Raw genomic sequence first — 22,234 nt, forward strand, 5'->3', positions numbered from 1 at the left:
ACAGTAGCGTGGTTGCCAAGGCGCGTATGCGATGACTCTTTGCTCGATGATAGCAGGTACTTCGTTTTGTCTTCATTCACCATCAAACCCATCTTTACCGCTTCTTTTTCCAGTTTGGAGTAAGCAGAACAAATATTTTAGCTAGGACCGATATTAGCGAAATGGGTCTGTATCCTTCCACCAGATTTGCATTTTTATTTGGTTTGGGAATTGGAGCAAAAACTGCTACCTTCCTGTAGTGCGTATAGGTTCCAGTTTCCAGGATTCCCGTGTATAACTTGCATATTCTCTTCTTCAGCGAGATGTCCGAATGATGTATCATGGAGTATGTTATTTTATCAATTCCCGGTGTTGTGCCTTTTGAATTTCTTTATTGCTACATTGAGGTCATCGATTGTTATATTAGAAAAATGTATATGAAGACTGAGTGCTTCCCCGGATGGGGAATCAATTTTATAGTTTTGTTTAGCCAGTATCACTTGTGTAGCAAACGAATTGTCAGAGTCTATTAAACTCCATGTTTCTGCAAATTTATCTGTTATCTGTTGGGGATGAGTAAGGCACTCGTTTTCTGAAAAAATAGTTGGAAAACTTATATGTTGTGGCGATTTGACTTTTTTAATTTTGTTCCATATTGTCCTTGTGTTCATAGTAGGGTTAAGGGAGTTGATAAAGTTTTGCCATGTATCCCTCTTGGCTTGTTTACATGCACGCTTTACCTGTGCTCAGAGTTGTTTGTATTTTATTATGTTAGCAAGATTTCGTTTCACTTTATAGACCTTCCACGCAGAGCTCTTTAAGCCAATTAATTTGGGTATCTCGAAATTAAACCATACGGGGGGATTTGCGTAGCTTTGTATTCTTTTTTACTGGCCTGGACTCATTTGCAGCCTTCCTGATAATTTTCTTTATGTTAGCTGCCTGTTGGTTAATGTTGGCCGTTACTTTAAATTCTCCACTTACTTTCCGGTTTTTTTTTTTTTAATCTCCCAATTTGCTATTGGAAATCAAAATTGGGAAGTGGTCATTTCCTTCTGGATAGCAGTTCCAGGTTAGGATACCTGCCAGTTCTGCACTAGCCATAGTTACATCTACAGCCGTCAGAGTGTTTTTTGTGTTGAGCAGCGTTGGCGAACCATCATTTAAGAAAACTAAGTTTCTGCAGTTTGCGAATTCTTCCCATATTTTGCCGGTACGGTTCGTGGTTTGTGATCCCTATAGTGTATTGTGTGAGTTCAAATCACCGAGCAGTAGATGATGCCCACTGCTGTATATTGGAATGCTGTCAAGCAGTTGTGTAGTGAGATATACATCTACTTCTTTATATATATTGGTTATGTGGAGATCCGTCAATCCATGTACGGTAAGTGATTGATGGAGGAGGTTATTCGTAGATACCACATGATTTGATACGTTTAAAGCATTTTTATTAAGAAGGTAATGCCAGATTTGGCGTATTGAAAATCTTTATTATGATGAAAAGTTCTATAATTAGGTAAATGTAGTAGATGCAGATTCTTTTGTACTATGTGTGTTTCTTGTAATATAATGATATCGGGATTATCTTTTTGACTAGTAATTCAAGGGTATATTTATTATTGATATATCCTTGAATGTTGCATTGGAGGATTGAAAAATTAAGTCTCATATTCATATTTTCAAACGTTTAAATTTTTTTATTTATTCAAAGTCAGAGATGTCGCTGTTAAATTGTTTTGTTTGGACGAAGTAGTTGTTGCTTTCTATTAGGTTTTGTGTTACATTAGTTATAGGTGATTGGTATTGTTACGAATATTAGCAAAACTAAGGGGTGCTGCCATCTCTAAGCCGATGCTAAGCAGCGCCTTGCATGCACATCCATAAATCAATCATTATATATCTACATAAACGAATCAATCATTATGTCTACACATATGTAGGTACACGCAGCTGAGAGCAACGCACAAACACATGCAAATATCTTATCTGAAATGCTCCTAAAGGTATGCAATTGTAATTGGGGAAGTGTCGCTCACACATACAAGCGCATGGGGTATGAGAGAAGCTATAAAAATTATACATCTGTAGTTGTAGCTGAGAAATTTATAACTAAGTAAGTTCTGGAAGCGCCTAGAAGATGCCACGAGGAAATCACAGAGTATAAAAGCATCAGCGGTAGAAGCGCTATGAGCAGTTTTCAGTTAAGCACGCCATCTGTCGGGCAATAGATCAGTTTCAGTTTGGTTATTAAGCAAGCTAGTTGCAAAGTATGTGTTATTGTGAAGTACTTTAATAAAGGCCATTTTACATTATTAAATAGTGGAGTGATTTATTCAACAGTTTAGTGATTCGAACGTTAGCAGAGGGGCAAATAAGAGGATTTGCAGTAAATTCGTTACGGTATGTTTGCGGTTGGGTGTAGTCGCTAGAGTTGTTGTGAGTTTTGTTATTAATTGAGTGTATTGGAGTTGAGTGGTAATTATTATTGTTTGTTGTTGTGCAAGGTGACATTTCTATGTCTCCACTTTCTGCGTTTGTATTATTAGCGAGTGCGCTTGTTGTTGTATTTTGTTTAGCTTTTTCTGTTATCTTTGTAAACAATGTATCAATATTGGAGTTTGAACTTATCTTTTGAATGTTATTTTGAGGTGATTTTGTACTGGTTTGTGTTTGGTTTGTGTTTTCTTTGTTTTGAATGTTATTTAAAGGTTGTGGAGCTGGTGCAATGACCTGTTTGATATTCTCTTTTAGCGGTCGTTCGATGTTATTATTTTTTTGTAATTTGTACATACGAAGCCTTGTTTGTATGCTTGCTTCTGGGTTCTATTTGGAAAGCAGTGGGGTTACTGTTGTACAATCTCCAAGCTTCTCTTACAGTACATCGACGTTCAATTTTAATTTTGTTGATGGATTTATGTTTGAGGAAGCTAGGACATGAGGGGCCTTCAGAGGTATGTGTGTCAATATTGCAATTTACACAGAAGATTCTCGAGTAAGTATCATGAGGTGAAGGTGTCGCACATTGCTTGCACAACTCATTACCTTTGTAATAATTTTTTGTATGCCCCAACTTCAAGCAATTTCTGTATTTCATAGGATTAGGAATGTATTCCTGAACTGCGACTTTTTCCCAGCCCAAGCTAATTTTTCTGGTCTCCGGATTAAATTAAATGTTGGAATTGCTGCTCCTGTTGGTGCTGTTGTATCGTTAGTTACCTTCATGACTTTCTTAACTTCGATTACTTTTTGGTCTGCTAAGCCTTCCAATAACTCTTTTTCAGTAAGGTGGATAATGTTTTTCGAAAATATTCTACCCTGTGTTGAATTAAGTTTTTTGTGAAAGGATATTTTAACTGGTACAACATCTATATAGGTTGCTTTGATGAATTTTTCTGCTGCGTTAAGGTTATTTGCCTTTATCAGCAGGTCACCAGATTTAAGCTCTGTTACTTCAGAGTATTCGGAACTTATGTGTTTAAGCCCTTTTTCTATTTGGAAAACGTTATAGGATGCTAATGGTCGGGTTTCAGTGTTGTTTTGGGCGATGGCGGTGGCTATGATGTATCGTGGTATATGGTTATCATTTTGTGCTATTGGCGGTAGAGGTACAAAATCCCCTTCCCTTGGTCTTTTAGATTTGGTTGTAGGAAGCGATATATTCTCGTCCCCAGCGGGTTAGGGGATCAGAATATACCCGCGGTAGGTATGCCTGTCGTAAGAGACGACTAAAATACCAGATTCAAGGGGCTGTGTAGCGCAACCCTTCAGGTTGCCAGCGCAATATATATCTTCTCCAAACCCAATTGTCAACCTCACCTATCCGCGGCGAATTCTGTTTCACTAACAGACGAGGCTCTGGCGACCCCAAGCCCATCATGGAACTTGGGGGTGGGGAGAGAGGGAATGGCCTGAAGGTTTAATGTGGCCACATACATCGCTCCCGAGATGGTCAGGCTAGCGCCTTAATAGTGCTATGGTACCGGAGCGTACCGGATCTGTATCCGGCAAAGGACCATCACATCGATAACACTCCCCAAAGCCTTCGGGGAGCAACCTTATCGCTACTAACAACAACCTTACAGCATCTATTCATCAGGTAGGAGCACAACCAATTGTGGAACGTGGAGTGAAATCCAAGCGAAGCTAACTTTCGTAGCAACAAATTGTGAGATACCTTGTCGAATGCCTTGGAGAAATCCGTGTAGATACAGTCCACTTGATGGCTAGATGAGAACGCATCCAAGCAATATTCATTGAACACTGCTAAATTAGTGACTGTAGACCGACCAACAACAAAACCATGCTGATTAGGCAGAATACATAGTTTCACTGCGAAATATATTTTTCCTTTGACAATCCCTTCGAAGAGTTTCGAAATAAGAGATAACTTAGATATTGGCCTTTAGTTTGAAACATCATTCTTCTTACCATTTTTGAAAATCGGGGTGATATACGCAATTTTCCAGGCATCCGCAAAGATACCGGAGCTAAGAGACTAGTTAAAAATTATCATTAGGGGGACTACAATAGCAGGAAAATTTTTTAGAAGGACAGCGCTTAATCCGTCTCGATCAGTTTGAGTAGAGTTTTTCAATCCTCTAATACCGTTAATAATGTCAATGAAGGTATGTCGCAGATTGCCAAAATTCAAAATTGCCTCATGATTAGAGTGACTATGAGCATTTGGTGAAACTACTGCATCAATTGTGAAATTGGATTGAAAAAATTCGGCAAACAAATTAGCAATGTCTATGGGAAAGTTAGCCAGTTTATTATCTAGAAATGCAGGTGCAGGCACCCCAACACCAGCCTTTTTAGATTTGACAAAATGCCAAACACATTTGGGGTTAGATTTAATTGTAGCTTACCCCAAGCATATAGTTTCTATAAAGAAATTTGTTGAGGCAGTTAAATTTCTTTGACAACTGCTTGTACAGGGTCAGATGATTTAGTTCTTGAGATTTCAGGAACTTTTTGTGCCACTTATTACGCTGGTTCTTAAGTCGTTTTAGGCCGATCACTTTATCGGCGGCGGCGACGTAGGCGGCACGCACGCGTAGCCGGTGTTCTTATTTTAAAAAGCTTAATTTTTCTATTTAAAAAAATAATATTTAGGAAAGGTTTTATTTGTATGTTTTTAAGGAAATCAACGTGTTGGCCATTTCGGAAAGATCCGGGGTGTTTGCCGCAAGATCTCGCAGACCGTTCAAAAATTTTCAGGAGTAGCTCCTTGCGGAGGGATTGTCCCTCGTTCGCTTACCCAGAGAGGCTTCGAACCTAACCCCGGTCTTTGGGTTGGTACTACTGCCTTCGAAGAGATCTAAGGCCGAGCTTCTCTTCCAATTTGCATCGTGCTCCTCTTGTTTTTCCCTACAAATTGGCCGGATGGACCTACTTGTTTTATGCCGACTCCGAACGGCATCTGCAAGGCAGATGAGCTTTCACTGAGAGCTTTTCATGGCAGAAATACACACGGAGCGCTTGCCAAACACTGCCGAGAGGCGACCCCGCTTAGACAAATTTTCTTCTAATTGAGTAACCTTATTTCTAAAATTTTGATATTGCTTTACCCGGGGTGTGAACCCAGGGCATACGGTGTGGTAGGCGGAGCACGCTACCATCACACCACGGTGCGCAATTACTCAAGTTCTTTTCTTAACGAAGAGATGGCCAAACGCAACTCGTCAAAACAACACTGACTTTGCATTGAGCGAACTTTGGCTATTAGAGATTCTGACTGCGCGCAGAGCGAGTTATTGTCTTTGCGCAGGGAATTTATGAGATCAACCATGCTCTTCTTTTCCTCTTTAATAGTATTAATTTCATCAAGGGCCAATTGTAAGGCAGTGGATTGTTTGGTTGAGTAAAATTCCAGCAAGTTAAAAGGCTCAATATTTTCACTATTAGCTCCAGCATTGGCTACTGATAACTCAGCGGGATTGTTGTTAGAATTTTGATGAGTGATCATGATGGCAGAGCTGTGGACATTTGAATCATCCAGGTTGATGATTGGTGGGGGCGAGCGGAGGTGTAAATATTCAAGATCAGCTGGTCTGAGTTTCACACACTCTAAGTGATAAAGTTCATTGCGCTTCGTGATGCGTTCGCTCAACTTTATTACCACAAACGCATGGCATTGTTGGAATGAAAATTTGAGATTTTTAAAGAAGTCACTATTTCAATTGTGCACATGAGTGCCAGAATCAGTATAATTAGTTAAATGTCAATACACTGTCTCACAAAGGTACATATATATTAACATTATACAAGTAGTCACTGTTATCACTCAGTCGCGAGTAGATAAACAAATACAAGAAAATGCAAAATTCAAGATAGAGACTAACACTAAAACGCGTCTGAACAGCAAGACGGTTAGCTTTGATTTATTCAACAGTTTAGCGACATGTCATCAAATGCTAGTCAATTCCATTGGCTCTACACACTTTAGATTATTAGTATCGTTGATCGCGCCTAAAAGCATAACAGATCTAAAGTATGAGGAGGTGGTGGCGAAGCTAGAAACACATTTGTGTCCCATGAAAAATATATTAGTAATACACCACCGTTTCCTTTCAACATATCAAAACGAAGAACAATCCGTGGCAGATTTTGTAGCATTACTCCGGCGGGACATAAATGATTGTGCGTTTATATCGGCATGTCAATGCAATGCTGACATTTCTAACATTTTTCTTCGTGCGCAATTCATTGGAGGAATAAAAGATAACACAATTCGTGAGCAGCTTCTTCAATCAGAAGAGTCACATTTCGAGAAACTTGTACAAAGGGCAATTGCTTTAGAAGCGTCCAAAATAGATAGCCGCGAGCTAAATTCAAAACCACAAACTGTCGTGAAGGAAGTAAACAAGGTGCACGGTAGGATCGCAGGTGCAAGTCGCAGTAGGCAGACGTAAAGAAATCGTTCATCATCAAGACAGTCGAAGTGCGCAAATTCAAAATTAAATTACAAGCAATTAGGCATCGGCAACTTGTGTATTCGCTGTGGTAAGGACAATCACAAACGAAAGTGTCGAACAAATCGATATAACCTGAAATGCAACTCATGTGGCAAAAGAGGCCACGTTCAACAAGTATGTATAAAAACGTTAATGAGTAATTCAAGCGACAAGTCGAGTCACAAAGCGGTTGATGGAAATGAGGCAATTCACCAAGTATACGGAATAAATCAAATAGTTGATCTTTACAAAAGTCATCATGGCGAATAGAAGAAAGACGTGGGTAAATATTACATTACTGTTAAAAATAATAGTCAACCACAAAAATTTGAAGTAGATTGGGGGCTAGGCTTTACATTAATTCCTCGAAATGAGCTCGAGCAGCTCAATATCAAAACAAAACTTCAACCATCCTCAATAGCATTTCGTTAATACACAAAAAACGTAGTAGTCCCAGATGGCAAAGTAAATATAAAGGTAGAATACAATAACCACCGATCAGTAGAAGAAATGTACGTAGTACCAAATGGGAATGATGCTCTTTTGGGTCGAATTTGGATTAGAGATCTAAAAATCAACTTACAGCAAGTAGACAATCAATATGCAAATAAGTTATCCAACTACCATATGCGTAATATTTGTTCAATACAAGACATCATTCACAAATTTTAACAAGTCTTTATACAAAAAGTAGGATGTGTGCCAAACCTTGAAGTCACACTTCAACTTCGGAAAGACGCTAAACCGAGGTTTATCAAGGAGCGAGAAGTTCCATATGCACTACGCGACCGTGTTGGGACGGAGCTAAATGATTTAGAAATATCGGGGATCATATCAAAAGTTGAAAGAAGTAACTGGGGTCACCCTTGGTAATTATCCCTAAAGCAGACGGCGGAGCACGACTCCGCGTCGACTGCAAAGTCGGAGTTAATAGACAGCTCGTGTCTGCAAACTACCCCATACGTCGCATTGACGAAATTTTGAACAATCTCAAAAGTTCCAACTATTTTTGTAGGCTTGATTTATACAAGGCGTATTTACATCTTCAAGTGAAGAATCTAGCATTATCCAAACAATATCTACGCATAGAGGCACGTATAAGGTAAATAGGCTTTCGTTTGGTATCAAAACGTCACCAGCTGAATTTAATCGCATTTTTGAGCAAATATTATCTGAATTAAAAAACACAATGTCGTATTTCGACTATATCATCGTACATGGAGCTACAAAAGAAGAGTGCGCAACTAATCTAATCGAATGCATTCAACGCCTTAAGGAACATGATTTACATTTAAATAAAAATAAATGCTAATTTTTTCAAACTAAGATCGAATATTTGGGTCATGTTGTTCAATATAATAGAATTTCAAAATCACCTTCAAAAATTCAAGTGATAATAAATATGCCACGACCCGCTAAGCAAGACGATGTTAGACGATTTTTAGGAATGGTTACGCACTATTCCAGATTTATTCGAAACTTATCTACAATCACGTTTCCGTTACGACAACTACTACAAACCCACACAAAGTTTTTTTGGTCTTCCGGTTGCAAGGCAGCGTTTTGAAAACTTAAAGAAATTATCGCCAGTGATACAGTGCTAATGCCTTTCAATCCCGAACTGCCAGTAATAGTAGCATGCGACGCAAGTCCTACGGGAATCGCAGGTGTGCTTTCGCATATGAAGGATGGCCTAGAGCATCCCGTCGCTTTTGCATCCAGATCATTGACTGCCGCTGAAAGGAATTACATCCAGTTAGATAGAGAAGCTTTAGCCACTGTATTTACCATCAATCACTTTTTTATGTATCTATACCGTAGGAAGTTTAAACTCATTACCGATACTTACGCGAATTTTCCATCAGCACAGTAAAATGCCCGCAATAACAGTATCACGATTACTACGTTATGCTGACTTTCTATCAAGTTTCAACTATGCAATAGTCTACAAAAAGGGTTCAGAACGCACTAATGTCGATTGTTTATCCCGCGCAGCACCAACTCTAACAAAGCCGTCTACAGACAAAATTATCAATGAAGATGTAAATGAATTATGTTCAGTATCAATTTTTAAAATTCCAAGTGAACCCATAAATACGGAAATTCTAGCATCAGAAACTGATAGAGATCCAGACCTATCTAAACTTAAGTCAAGTTTACTTAACAATTATGAAAATGAAGATGTATACACACTTAATAATGGAATTATCTTTAAAGGTCAAAGAGTGTTGATTCCGAAAAAGCTACAACCGCAAATACTATAAGAACTTCACCATACCCATCCGGGAATAACTAGGATGAAACAGCTTGCTAGAAGATATTGTTTTTGGAAAGGCATCGATCGTGACATTGAAACAACAGTCAAGGCTTGCGAAGCTTTCATGAAAGTCCAGTCTAAACCCGCTAAGGCACCACTCCATCATTGGGAGGAGCCAGATGCAAACTGGGACCGAATACACATAGACTATGCAGGCCCATTTCAAGATAATTTTTTTCTAGTTGTCATGGATGCAAAATCCAGATGGGCAGAAGTACGACTGTTACGCGATGCTCCTACGACCACAACAACAATAAATCTACTTTCAAATATATTTGCGTTTCATGGCTTTCCTTCGATAATGGTATCCGACAATGCAACCAACTTCACAAGCGATCAATTCAAAAAATATCGCAGTACCAACGGAATTTTTCAAAAACTTATAGCACAAGGGTATCCTAGCACAAATGGGTTAGCGGAACGCAATGTCCAAACCCCCAAACGAAAATTGAAGGCGATGTCAGCAGAGCCAGGCTCTGTACACCACAAAATTAACGAAATTATGCACAGATACCGTGCAACACCACTTAATTGCGGAAAAAGTCCAGCAGAACTATATCTCAATCGACGAATTCGAATCCGGTTGGATGAGTTAAAACCAAACACGGAAAACAAATCAACTAACCCTATTCCAGGCGTGCGTCAACTAAGCGTGGGAGAAAGGGTTCAGGCATTATTGACAAAAACTAACAAAGCGGCATGGAAAACAGGTACCGCTCTCAAAAGGTTTGGTAATCTCCATTACTTAGTTAAGCTAGATGACGGCTACGAAATAAAACGACACATTGATCAATTAAAATCCACCAAGGTTCAACAAGGAAGAGTTCATTTTTCTCCAGATATTGAAGATTACATCACAACACGAACGTTAGCAGAAGGTTGCAAATAAGCGGAATTTCACTAAATTCGTTACAATATGCAATATCCTACCCTTACATAAGAAGAAAGCACATTACCAAGGGAGACACGAGTCTCCCTAGCCCAACTTCGTTCTGGATACTGTACAGGTTAAACTCTTACTTGTCCAGAATCAACCCCCACATCCGTAATGTATATCCTGCACGCAATGTGTCCCCACATGACACATTGCCACATTTTGAATTGTAATGTGGAACTTACGCCTTTAACACCAATCTCCCTATGGTCCGTCCCTGTTGAAACAGCCAGTTTCCTAGGACTCCCGTTAGAGGATATTTGTGAGTGGTCATGCCCATTGAGCGGGGCGAAGCACTGTTAATACAACAACAACAACTCAAACAATAAATATGATTTTGTCAAACTACTCGTTAAAATTAGAATGAATTCTAATCAGTACACGTAGCCACTATTTAACATATTTCCTTAATCCGATCCACCATTTAAGAGATATTGCGATACCAAAAATTGTTTTCGATCACCGATCGTATAACAGAATACCAGCCCTGGATTCCGCGCTTTACGAAGTAATTAACCTTAATATAAGATCACAGTCTACGGAGTTTATGAATGCCATTTTACCTATTTACTTTCAATTTAGCCTCTTCTTCCCTTAAAGCTGCCAAATTTCGCTCACGCGTCTTTGGATCTTCGTCCTTATGCGTAGTTGAGTGTAACCGTAGCTCCGAAGCCAAACGGAAAGCTAACGGACAAGATTCACATCTGTGAATATTATCACCCAGATGTACACGTAAATGCTTATTCAGTAATTTTTTTGTCGTAAAGCACCGGTCGCAGTATTTGCATTTATATGGTTTTTCACCAGTATGAGTACGCATATGCTCTTTTAGGCGCACAGCTGTTGCAAATCTGTTTAATACAGGTAGAAAATAAAGTTAGAAAAAATTTGGTGAAATATATTAGGACGGGGATTTTTATGATAACTTACCGCATTTCACAAAGATCACATTTATGTGGCTTTTCGCCGCTATGAATTAGTTTATGTAGATTTAAGACCGATTTTGCTATAAAATGTTTGCCACAAATATCGCACGGGTATTGGTAGTTCTGGTCACGTATGTATTTGTATCTAAAAAAAAAAAACACAAGTCATCAAGACAAAAACAAAAAAACAAGTTTATTTTTTGATATTAAAAAGAAGCGAGGATTTGAATTTTGTAACTAAACTAAATTTTTTGGCTACTAAAAAGTCGAGTATGTTCAAATTTCAACACGGTCTTAAAACTTTTTAGTATTTTTAGACCCACTTGCAAAATGGCAAGTTATTTTTTTAACTTTAGAGCTAATTTGAAAAATGTGTCAAAAATGTATGAGTTTAACCCCTCCTTTAGGTTAAGTCTGAGTTAAAAAATTGACCTTGCCGTTCTGCAAAAGAGCCTTAAGGAACATCTTCGGCTGAAAATATTTCAATCGTGTTTTGAACATGACACCTTGAAAAAGTGCGTAGTTTACTTTCCTTTCTTTCTTTTCTTTTTTTCTTTTCTCTTCTCCTCTCATTTTTTCTCTTCTCTCTATTCTCTTTTCTTTTTTAATTTTTCTTCCTTTTTATCCCTCTTCATTCCTTTCCCTTACCTTTGCTTGCTTCCGTTTCTTCCCGTCCTTTAATTTTTTCATTTTATTTGATTTTTTTTTAGTTATCGATGTTAGAAAAAAATAAAATGAATTGTGTAAAGAAAATGAATCTGCCTCGCTAGTTAAAAACATATAATTTTATTTTACTTTATTTTATTTTATACATTTGTAAATTTTATTTTTTTTTATTAAATTATTATGCTTTATTATGACAGGAAAACTCAAAAGAATTAAACATACCAGCTGTCATTAGACCTATGGCTACAGGACCTGGCCCTTCAGTTGATGAATTAGTTCCTAAAATAAACAGCTATTTCCCTGATTTTTCCAGTTTTTTCACCTCGCCCAACTTGGCATTATCACCGACCAAATCCAGGGCCACCCTCTTTACTACGTGGAAGGAACAGATGTCGCAAATATTGGACGTACGCGTCGATGGTGTCACACTACCGACTGTCAGTCACCCAAAGATCTTAGGGGTAACGTTCGATAATACCACTGGTCGACGGCCAAAATTTACCAGAGACGCCGTTATGACATTCGTATGTTAAACCACTCCCTGATTTCGATTCTATGGTATTCTATTTTTGATTCTATGGTACCGTTTTTGAGATATTTGCAATTTACCGTTATTCGAAAAAACCAAAAAGATGGCTCCCTTTAATTACGTATATCTCACGAACGGGTCAAGCAATTGCAAAGTTTACAGAATAGGAAAGACGATAAAATTTGCTATAAATGCATCATACATTGTTTTTGCTCAACCAGATAGTTTTCGAGATATTAGCTTATCATTTCAGATTTTTGTTTTTTTTTTATGAAAAAATATGAAAAAAATTACTCTTTGCGAGGGCAGCATTCTAAACCCACAACTGTTTTTCAGATATTTTTTCTTTACGTAAAGCTCTGTTTAATTAGAAAAAAGATAAGCTATCATCGAAGAAAATCGATGCAAAGCTTCGTAAGTTATAAGCGATCAAATAAAAATATCCAGGTTACGCGTTTCTATTTAGTTAAAAGTTCAATTTATGAATGAAATTACCCATATTTTTAACTTTTTTTTAAATTTATTTATGTTTATACTATATTCTAACAATCTTTATCTTAATTTGATTTTACTATGTAGTCGAAATAATTATGTGTTCTACTTTGACGCTTATTCAGTTTAGGATCGGTTGCTCTTATGAGAAACCAGCAGTAATCACCCATCATTGCGACGTCCCAGAATCCTTGATATCGATTCTCAGTTAATTTCATTTGCTGATGAAACCTTTCGCCATGTTCGTCACCTTCGTCGCCAAGATTTGCCGGAAAAAGCTCAAATGTGAGTGCAGAAAGTAAATTTTTAAAGACATGTTTACGCCTGGAAAGAAAATATTAGTTAGGTAAACAAGTTATAGAATTTTGGGAAATTAATTTTAATAAGCCTTTAATATCTACCCATTTTCGCATAATTATTGATTAAGTCGTTCACTATCTGCTCGTAGTTAGGGCTTTTGTGTCTACTGAGAAAAGAAGCAACGACATTTTCAAAGGATTCCCACGCTGCTGCCTCAACTGATGAGAGTAGTCCTTTGAATTGATTATTGTTGATGAACTTTTTTATTTGTGGTCCAACAAAAACACCTTCATTTATCTTGGCTTGAGAAATATCTGGAAAAATTGTTTTCAAATAGTCGAATGCTTCGCCTTCTTTGTCCAAAGCCTTAACAAAGTTTTTAATGAGACCGAGCTCGATGTGTAAGGGTGGAAGTATGATTTTCTCTTTCTTGACAAGAGGGGTGTATTTGATGTTATCCACACGAAGGGTAAACTCGACTCTTTCCGGCCAATCCTTTCTGACGTAGTGGTCCTTACGAGTTCGGCTATCCCACTTGCAGAGGAAGCAGTAGTGCTTGGTGTAGCCACTTTGTAGACCGCATAGCATTGCAACGACTTTGAGATCAGAACATATTTTCCAATCAAGCTCTTGATATTTGATAAATTTGAGTAGTTTTTGCATTTCCTCTTAGGTTTCCTTTGTATTTACTGCCTTTGTATTACATGCATTAAGATCGGGATAGAAGGCTTTTTGTTACCAATATGCAATAATACAGCCTTCTAAACTCAGTTTATTGCTGTATATGAACAATCGCCACTCTTTTGAATCATATGTTTGACCAAACTCTTTGAATAAAACAGAAATGTCGTTGCAGTAGCATATACTGTCTTTCTTGGTATAGTGTTTGGGAAATGGTTCCTGACGAGTTCTAAAATATATCACCTTAACATCGGATGACACAAATTTAAATTGCTGCATACGAGAAGTGTGGATCTCGGCCTTTTCCTTGGATATTTCCAAATCTCTTATCCAATCATTAAGTTGTGCTTGTGACAGAACGTTTCTCTCGTTTCCCATGCGAAATTCAGTACAACTTGATTCCCCGCACTCAGATATTACTGTTGACAAAGGAACTGGATCCGCAACTACCGCTGAATGTAGTACTGGTAATATCACTGTAGGTACGCTGGCATAGGTTACTCTTCTTGATCTTCCAACGCCAAGTACTTTTGTTTGATAAATATAACACTCTATTGAATGGCAAGAAGGTTCTCTCCATATCAATGGTGTATCAAATTTTATTTGTTGTTCAATGCCAAAATACTTGGAGTATAAAGTTTTGATATGATCTGAGAACACTCGTCGTCGCCTTATGATAGTATATTGGCCACACATGAAACAGAACATATCTGGATCGTTATTACACTCAAATTCTCGCGTCCTTTTACTAATTTTTTTTTTTTAATAAATCACGGTTTTGAAATTTGACTTATGAACTGAACTATCTCCGGCGAGCCTTGCAGATTTTAGGAAGTTTCAAGGCGCATTAACTCATATTTATACTCGGAACAAGAATAAAATTAAAAAAATCAAATCTTACCTAGACAGAAAGGTTCCTTTTTATACGAAGCCGAGAAAAGAAAATACTGCCTGCTTTAGATGTAGGCTTTAAAAATTTTCTGTGTCTTACAATTCTGAAAATCTACCTGCATACTTACCCATAAGTGACGGAAATACATGTTTATAACTACATGCCTACAGCAGGTTTCGAACCCATCCACTCTTCCTTTCGATGCAACCACTCTACCTACTATAAAACAATTCGAGTATTAAAAGTACTATTTGATTTATTTAAAGAAAAAGTATTATCATTGTTATGGTGTTATTCGTTTATCCGGATAATATCCCATTGGCACTTTATACCTTTAATATATGTATGCATACATACATTGAAGTTGCGCAACCTGGGTATTTTTATTTGATCGCTTATAACTTATGTAGCTTGCATCGATTTTCTTCGATGATAGCTTTTCTTTTTTCTAATTAAACAGAGCTTTGCGTAAAGAAAAAATATCTGGAAAAAAAGTTGTAGTTTTGGAATGCTGCCCTCGCAAAAAGTAATTTTTTTCATATTTTTTCATAAAAAAAACAAAAATCTGAAATGATAAGCTAATATTTCGAAAACTATATGGATTGACCCGTTCATGAGATATACGTAATTAAAGGGAGCCATCTTTTTGGTTTTTTCGAATAACGGTAAATTGCAAATATCTCAAAAACGGTACCATAGAATCAAAAATGAACTCAATTTTCGAACTCAGGGGGTGATTTTACATACGAATTTCGTAACGGCGTTTCTGGTAAAGAGAAAAAGTTGAAATTCGTGGTCCAGTGTACTCTAACCTTCGTGGCTCATGCCACCGAGATTGTTCCTAAAGTACAAAGTCGCAACAAAATCCTCAAGTCGATTGCCGGCAGCACATGGGGAAAAGACAAAGAAACGTTGCTAACCACGTACAAAGCAATTGGCCGGCCGCTCATGAGCTACGCGTCACCAGTCTGGTCGCCTGGTCTTAAAAATACACACTGGAAATGGCTAAAGACCTGTCAAAATGCTGCAAACAGAACTGCCACCGGATGTCTCCTTATGACCCCCGAACACCATCTACATAGTGAGGCCAAAGAGCTCAACATTAAAGAGCACATTAAACAGAACATCCTAGCAAACAACTGCTTGATCTAGTACCGCCTCCACGGGGATTAAGGGAACACCTCTTAAAGCACTATGGCGAGATCCGGCACCTGCCAACACAGCCGTTTGATCCTGGCAAGCATAACCAGACCCTTTGCCAAATCCACACAGAATCGGTAAACGCCTTTGTCAGGACGCGCCCGGTGAACCCCGTTATTAATATTGTAACGAATTTAGTGAAATTCCTCTTATTTGCAACCTTCTGTTAACGTTCGTATCTCTAATATTCGTCAGAATATGCAATATCCTACCCTTGCATAAGAAGAAAGCACATTACCAAGGGAGACACGAGTCACCCTGGCCCAACTTCGTTCTGGATACTGTAACAGGTTAAACTCTTACTTGTCCAGAATCAACCCCGACATACGCAATGTCCTGCATGCAATGTGTCCCCAACCATCTTTTCAATTGTAATGTGGAACCTACGCCTCTAACACCAATCTTCCTATGGTACGCCCCTGTTGAAACAGCCAGTTTCCTGGGACACCCGTTAGAGGATTTGGATGACAATTTGTAAGTGGTCGTGCCCATTGAGTGGGGCGAAGCACTGTTAATACAACAACAATAACAGCTCAAACAATAAATATGATTTTGTCAAACTATTCGTTGAAATTAGAATGAATTCTAATCAGTACACGTAGCCACTATTTAACATATTTCCTTAATCCGAACCACCATTTAAGAGATATTTGGATGTCAAAAATTGTTTTCGATCACCGATCGTATAACAGAATACCAGCCCTGGATTCCGCGCTTTACGGAGTAATTGACCTTAATATAAGATCACATTTACGGGGTTTATGAATGCCATTTTACCTATTTACTTTCAATTTAGCCTCTTCTTCCCTTAAAGCTGCCATATTTCGCTCACGCGTCTCTGGATCTTCGTCCTTATGCGAAGTTGAGTGTAACCGTAGCTTCGAAGCCAAATGGAAAGCTAGGGGACAAGAACCACATCTGTGAATGTTATCACCCAGATGTACACGTAAATGCTTATTCGATAGGGTTTTTGTCGTAAAGCACCGGTCGCAGTATTTGCATTTATATGGTTTTTCACCGGTATGAGTACGCATATGCTCCCTTAGGTGCGCAGCTTGTGCAAATCTATTTAATACAGGCAGAAAATAAAGTTAAAAAAAATTTGCTGAAATATATTAGGACGAGTATTTTTATGATAACTTACCGCTTTTCACAAAAATCACATTTATGAGGCTTTTCATCGCTATGAATTAGTTTATGTAGATTTAAGACCGATTTTGTTTTAAAATGTTTGCCACAATTATCGCAGGAGTATTGTCCGTTCTTGTCACGTATGTTTTTGTTTCTGAAAAAAAACGAGTTTATTTTTTGATATTAAAAAGAAGTGAGGATTTGAATTTTGTAACTAAATTGAAATTCGGCTACTAAAAAGTCGAGTATGTTTAAATTTAAACGCGGTCTTAAAACTTTTTAGTATTTTTAGACCCACTTGCAGAATGGCCAGTTATTTTTTTAGCTCAGAGCTAATTTCAAAATTTGTAAAAAATGTTCGAGTTTAACACCTCATGTTAGCTTAAGTCTGAGTTAAGTCTGAGCCGTTCTGCAAAAGAGGCTTAAAGAACATCTTCGGCTTATATCCAAATCCTCTCTCAGCAAAAACACATTTTTTCAAGAGCAAAGAAACCGTTTTGACAGCCATATTGTGAATTGCTAAATATATGAAGTACGGCAGTGGGTGATGAAAAATCGCTTTGTGTATTCAAATAAGGTGTGTGATTTAAACTCAGTTTAATATAGTTTATTAGTCAGATTAAGCTTTTTGTTAAACTAATAAAAATTATTTTCTTAAAAAAATATTGTTGTTAAAAGTTTTTGCAGATAAAAGAAAAGATTAGTTTTTTGGACGTATCGTATTGAAAATATTTCAATCGTGTTTTGAACATGACGCCTTGAAGAAGCGCGAAGTTTCCTTTCTTCCTTTTCTTTTTTTCTTTTCTCTTCTCTCATTTTTTCTCATCTCCCTATTCTCTTTTCTTTTTTAATTTTCCTTCCGTTCGTTCCCTTTTCATTCCTTTCCCTTACCTTTGCTTGCTTCCGTTTCTTCCCGGCCTTTAATTTTTTCATTTTATTTGATTTTGTTTTAGTTATCGATGTTAGAAAAAAAAAATAAAAGGGATTGTGTAAAGCAAATGAATCTGCCTCGCTAGTTAAAGACATATTATTTTATTTTACTTTATTTTATTTTATACATTTGTATTTTTTAGTGAATTTTAATTTTTTTATTAAGTTATTATGCTTTATTATGACAGAAAAACTCAAAAGAATTAAAACATACCAGCTGTCATTATACCTATTCCTAAACCGCCAAAGATTTGATCAAATTCTTTGCATTTTTTAAGTTAGAAATTTGATCAAAGTCCCTATCGAACACAACTAAGCACAATGAAAAAATGTTCATCACCTTTGGCGATAAGGTGCTTTCGGATGCGAAAAAAGCGTGTAGCAATATTAATATAAAATCGATAATAAATGCTTTAAATATATTTCTGCAGGTTTCCTGTAGGTTTTGTGACGATAGAAGGACGGATATTTCATGTTCAGATGTGGTTGCCAATGCATTACGTGAGGCTTCGTTGTGCAGGCTGAAAATTGCAAATACGGAGCAAAATGCACCTTGTTTTCATATCGAGGCGTTCACGTCGCCAAGGATGGCTTACATATATCACTGCGTGGACAAAACTTGTACTTTCCAGACGCTTCGGAGCTCTTTCTCTCATCCGTATTTGGTGGTGACGAGTTTTCTTTGCTTCATTTATCGCGCGTATTGGATGGTTATATTGTCAGCATTTTCCGTGACGAAGACCCAGTCGGGCGGTGCCATCAAACCCGTCAATGAACCGGAAATTTTAAATGCATGACCTCAAATAATAGATGTTCAAACCTTATGTTCTTTATTGAGCATTTTGATACCACCCTTAAATCGGCTAGCACAAAACTGGCCTATGTTCGGGACGTAATGCTGGGGCTAAGCTCTCGCAGGGAATATGGGTGCCCTTTCCTCTCAACCGTCCTCACTACAGCTCTTACACCTAGCGTTGAAGGGATTTCCATACTTCCGTGTGTAGGCTAAACAGCCTTGCCCTGTGATTGTGGATGTGATCCTTAATATCTCTTTTCTAAATATAATCAGTAGAAACTGTTATTTTCTGATCGTAATTAAATTTGATTGTTGGTTTTATACGAGTCCGTACTAACCAATTGCGGGTTTCTTGAGATTGGTAAGTATGTCACTATTGATGAATATAGCTGTTGGACCGTCAGCCTCACAGATGTCTACCGTTACACCGGTCTTTGGTCAACCGATTTTTCGTTGCCATCAATGTTCCTGTGAACGGGTAATCAATTGAGAGGTGGGCGCATTATATTACACTTTTGTATAGTAAACCGATTAATAAACAAATCATCCATGATGGTCATTCCAGATGCATGGCTATCAGAAGCTTGTGTGGAGGGGATGGTATAACCTAGAAGGCTGAACTTGGTCACACCAATTCGTTTTCGAGATACTCCTGCTAATACCTTAATGGCACTAGCCGGAACGTACCGGATCTATACCCGGAAAAGGACTATCAACACCGATAACGTTACCCAAAACCTTCGGGAATATCTTTTATCTATGTTTGTTTAATGGTGTGTTCAGTTTATGCTTATATTTAGGAGCTTAACACCGGCTTATAATAATTGAATTTCAATTATTATGTTTTTTCTAAGAGAAACTGAAAATAAAGAAACATTTACTGGCATTTTGCGATGGACCATTTCGAAAACCGCCAACGTAATCATCATCAGGCAATTTTGTAATGTTATCAAAGGTTTCACCGGGATTCGAACCGTGAATCACATGGTGAAACTGCAGTAGCCTTTAACCACTAGGCCATCCTGCTGGTATTTGTTTTCATGCTTAATTCAGGTTTTCTCATTTCTACACTAACAACACAATTGAGACATTCTGTCTCTATATTGATTTGTGTGCCATGTAGATTTGTTTTTGTAAAGTTCTTCTTCGTTGCGAATGAGAAGCTTTGTCAACTCGGGCTCAGTTGTACATATTTATGTATGTTTGTTTAATGGTGTGTTCAGTTTATACTTATATTTAGGAATTCATGAGCTTAACGCCGGCTTATAATAATTGAATTTCAATTATTATGTTTTTTCTAAGAGAAACTGAAAAGAAAGAAACATTTACTGGCATATTGCGATGGACCATTTCGAAAACCGCCAACGTAATCATCATCAGGCAATTTTGTAATGTTATCAAAGGTTTCACCGGGATTCGAACCGTGAATCACATGGTGAAACTGCAGTAGCCTTTAACCACTAGGCCATCCTGCTGGTATTTGTTTTCATGCTTAATTCAGGTTTTCTCATTTCTACACTAACAACACAATTGAGACATTCTGTCTCTATATTGATTTGTGTGCCATGTAGATTTGTTTTTGTAAAGTTCTTCTTCGTTGCGAATGAGAAGATTTGTCAACTCGGGCTCAGTTGTACATATTTATGTATGTTTGTTTAATGGTGTGTTCAGTTTATACTTATATTTAGGAATTCATGAGCTTAACACCGGCTTATAATAATTGAATTTCAATTATTATGTTTTTTCTAAGAGAAACTGAAAAGAAGTTAAGAAGCTGGGACCAAGGACCTGCTTGTGTTTTTTGCTTCATACAGCTGAGTTCTCAGGTGCCGTATTTCCTCAAAATGCTTACGGAGATGACTCCTTAAGTCCCTAGGCGGTGCTGGCTCATCAGCCAGATGTCTGTTGGGATGCCCAGGTTTCTGGGTATTCAACAGGAACTGTTTCGTTAGCATCTCATTTCTCTCCCTGATGGGAGTATTCTCGCCTCATTATGTAGATGGTGTTCTGGGGACTCGTTTATTTGGGAACCAGCATCAACACTAGCAACAACATCAGCACTGAAATCCAGCGAAGAATCAATCTTGCCAATAAATGCTACTTTGGACTAGGTAGGCAATTGAAAAGTAAAGTCCTCTCTCGGCGAACGAAAATCATACTCTACAAGTCACTTATCGTACCCGTCCTGCTATATGGGGCAGAAGCATGGACCATGACAACTGCAGATGAAGCGGCTTTGGGAGTGTTCGAGAGAAAAGTTCTTCGAAAGATTTGTGGACCTCTACGCGTTGGCGATGGCGAGTACCGAAGAAGATTTAATGATGAGCTGTACGAGCTATACGCAGACATCAACATAGTCCAGCGAATTAAAACGCAGCGGCTGCGCTGGCTAGGCCATGTTATGCGAATGAAAGATGATGCTCCGGCCAAGAAAGTGTTTCTATCAGAACCCGCCTATGGAAGCAGAGGTAGAGGGCGGCCCGCACTCCGTTGGAAGGACCAGGTGGAAAAAGATTTAAACTCCCTTGGTGTGACCAATTGGCGCCGGTTGGCGGAGTGAAGGAGCGACTGGCGCGCCTTGTTGGACGGCCATAACCGTTTAGACGGTTAAGCGCCAATTATGTAAGTAAGTAAGTAAGTTCTGGGGACTTGAGAGGACAGCTCGTGGCGGTTCTGAGAGCAGTACCTTTTTCCAGTGGGCAGTTTTAAGGCTTGGCGACCATATAGGGACGCGTAGCATGCAATCGGCTGGCCAATTGCTTTGTATGTGGCAATGAGTGTTTCTTTGTCTTTTCCCCAAGTACTTCCAGCGAGGGATTTGAGGATTTTATTATGGCTCCGGATTTTCGGTACAATTGCGGCTGCATGCTCACCAAAATGTAGATCCTGATCAAACGTCACACCCAAGATTTTGGGGTGAAGGGCAGTAGGTAGCGTAGTGCCGTCGACATGGATGTTCAAAATGGTCGACATTTGGTACGTCCATGTTGTAAATAAGGTCGCGGAGGATTTAGTCGGTGATAATGCCAGGTTTCGCGAGGCGAAACAACTGGAGAGATCAGGGAGGTAGCCGTTTGTGGAGTTTTCTGAAGCCATGCTGATGACAGGCTAGCTGCAAATTTGCTTCGAAGTAGGGGAGCAAAATGGCTTAAAGCGTCTTGGCTACTGGCGATAGGAGAGATATCGGGCGATACGACTCTACTATGTTAGATGGTTTCCCAGGCTTTAGTAGCGGAACCACCTTGCACATTTTCCATTTTTCGGGTAGGACAAAGGTGGAAAGAGACAGGTTGAAGACATGTGCTTAATATTTGAAACTCTCTTTCCCTATGCTTTTAAGCATCGGCATGGCTATGCCGTCTGGGCCCACTGGTTTGGATGGTTTAGCATGACCGATGGCATCCTCAACCTCTTTGGCGGTGATAGTAATTGGTGACGCGCTAAATTTATGTTTATGTGCGTGTCTGTTAGCCCTCCGCCTATCTTTGTCGACCGTAGAATGGAT

The 22,234-nt window shown here is 38.4% G+C and overlaps 1 protein-coding gene across 1 annotated transcript in view; it reads right to left on the bottom strand.

Moving 5' to 3' along the window:
• The window catches only part of LOC137248418 (zinc finger protein 721-like), a 203,734-nt gene that overhangs the window by 19,324 nt on the left and 162,176 nt on the right, over window positions 1-22,234 (bottom strand). Inside the window, exons 14-17 of the mRNA XM_067779356.1 lie at window positions 17,017-17,157; window positions 16,650-16,937; window positions 11,117-11,257; window positions 10,750-11,037 (exon numbers count right to left, since the gene is read on the bottom strand). Of these exons, the coding sequence (XP_067635457.1) occupies window positions 10,750-11,037; window positions 11,117-11,257; window positions 16,650-16,937; window positions 17,017-17,157 (858 nt within the window). The remainder of the gene's footprint in view (window positions 1-10,749; window positions 11,038-11,116; window positions 11,258-16,649; window positions 16,938-17,016; window positions 17,158-22,234) is intronic.

Source organism: Eurosta solidaginis, chromosome 4 (genome assembly GCF_040869045.1).
Source record: "Eurosta solidaginis isolate ZX-2024a chromosome 4, ASM4086904v1, whole genome shotgun sequence".
In the NCBI taxonomy this organism is placed as follows: Eukaryota; Metazoa; Arthropoda; class Insecta; order Diptera; family Tephritidae; genus Eurosta; species Eurosta solidaginis.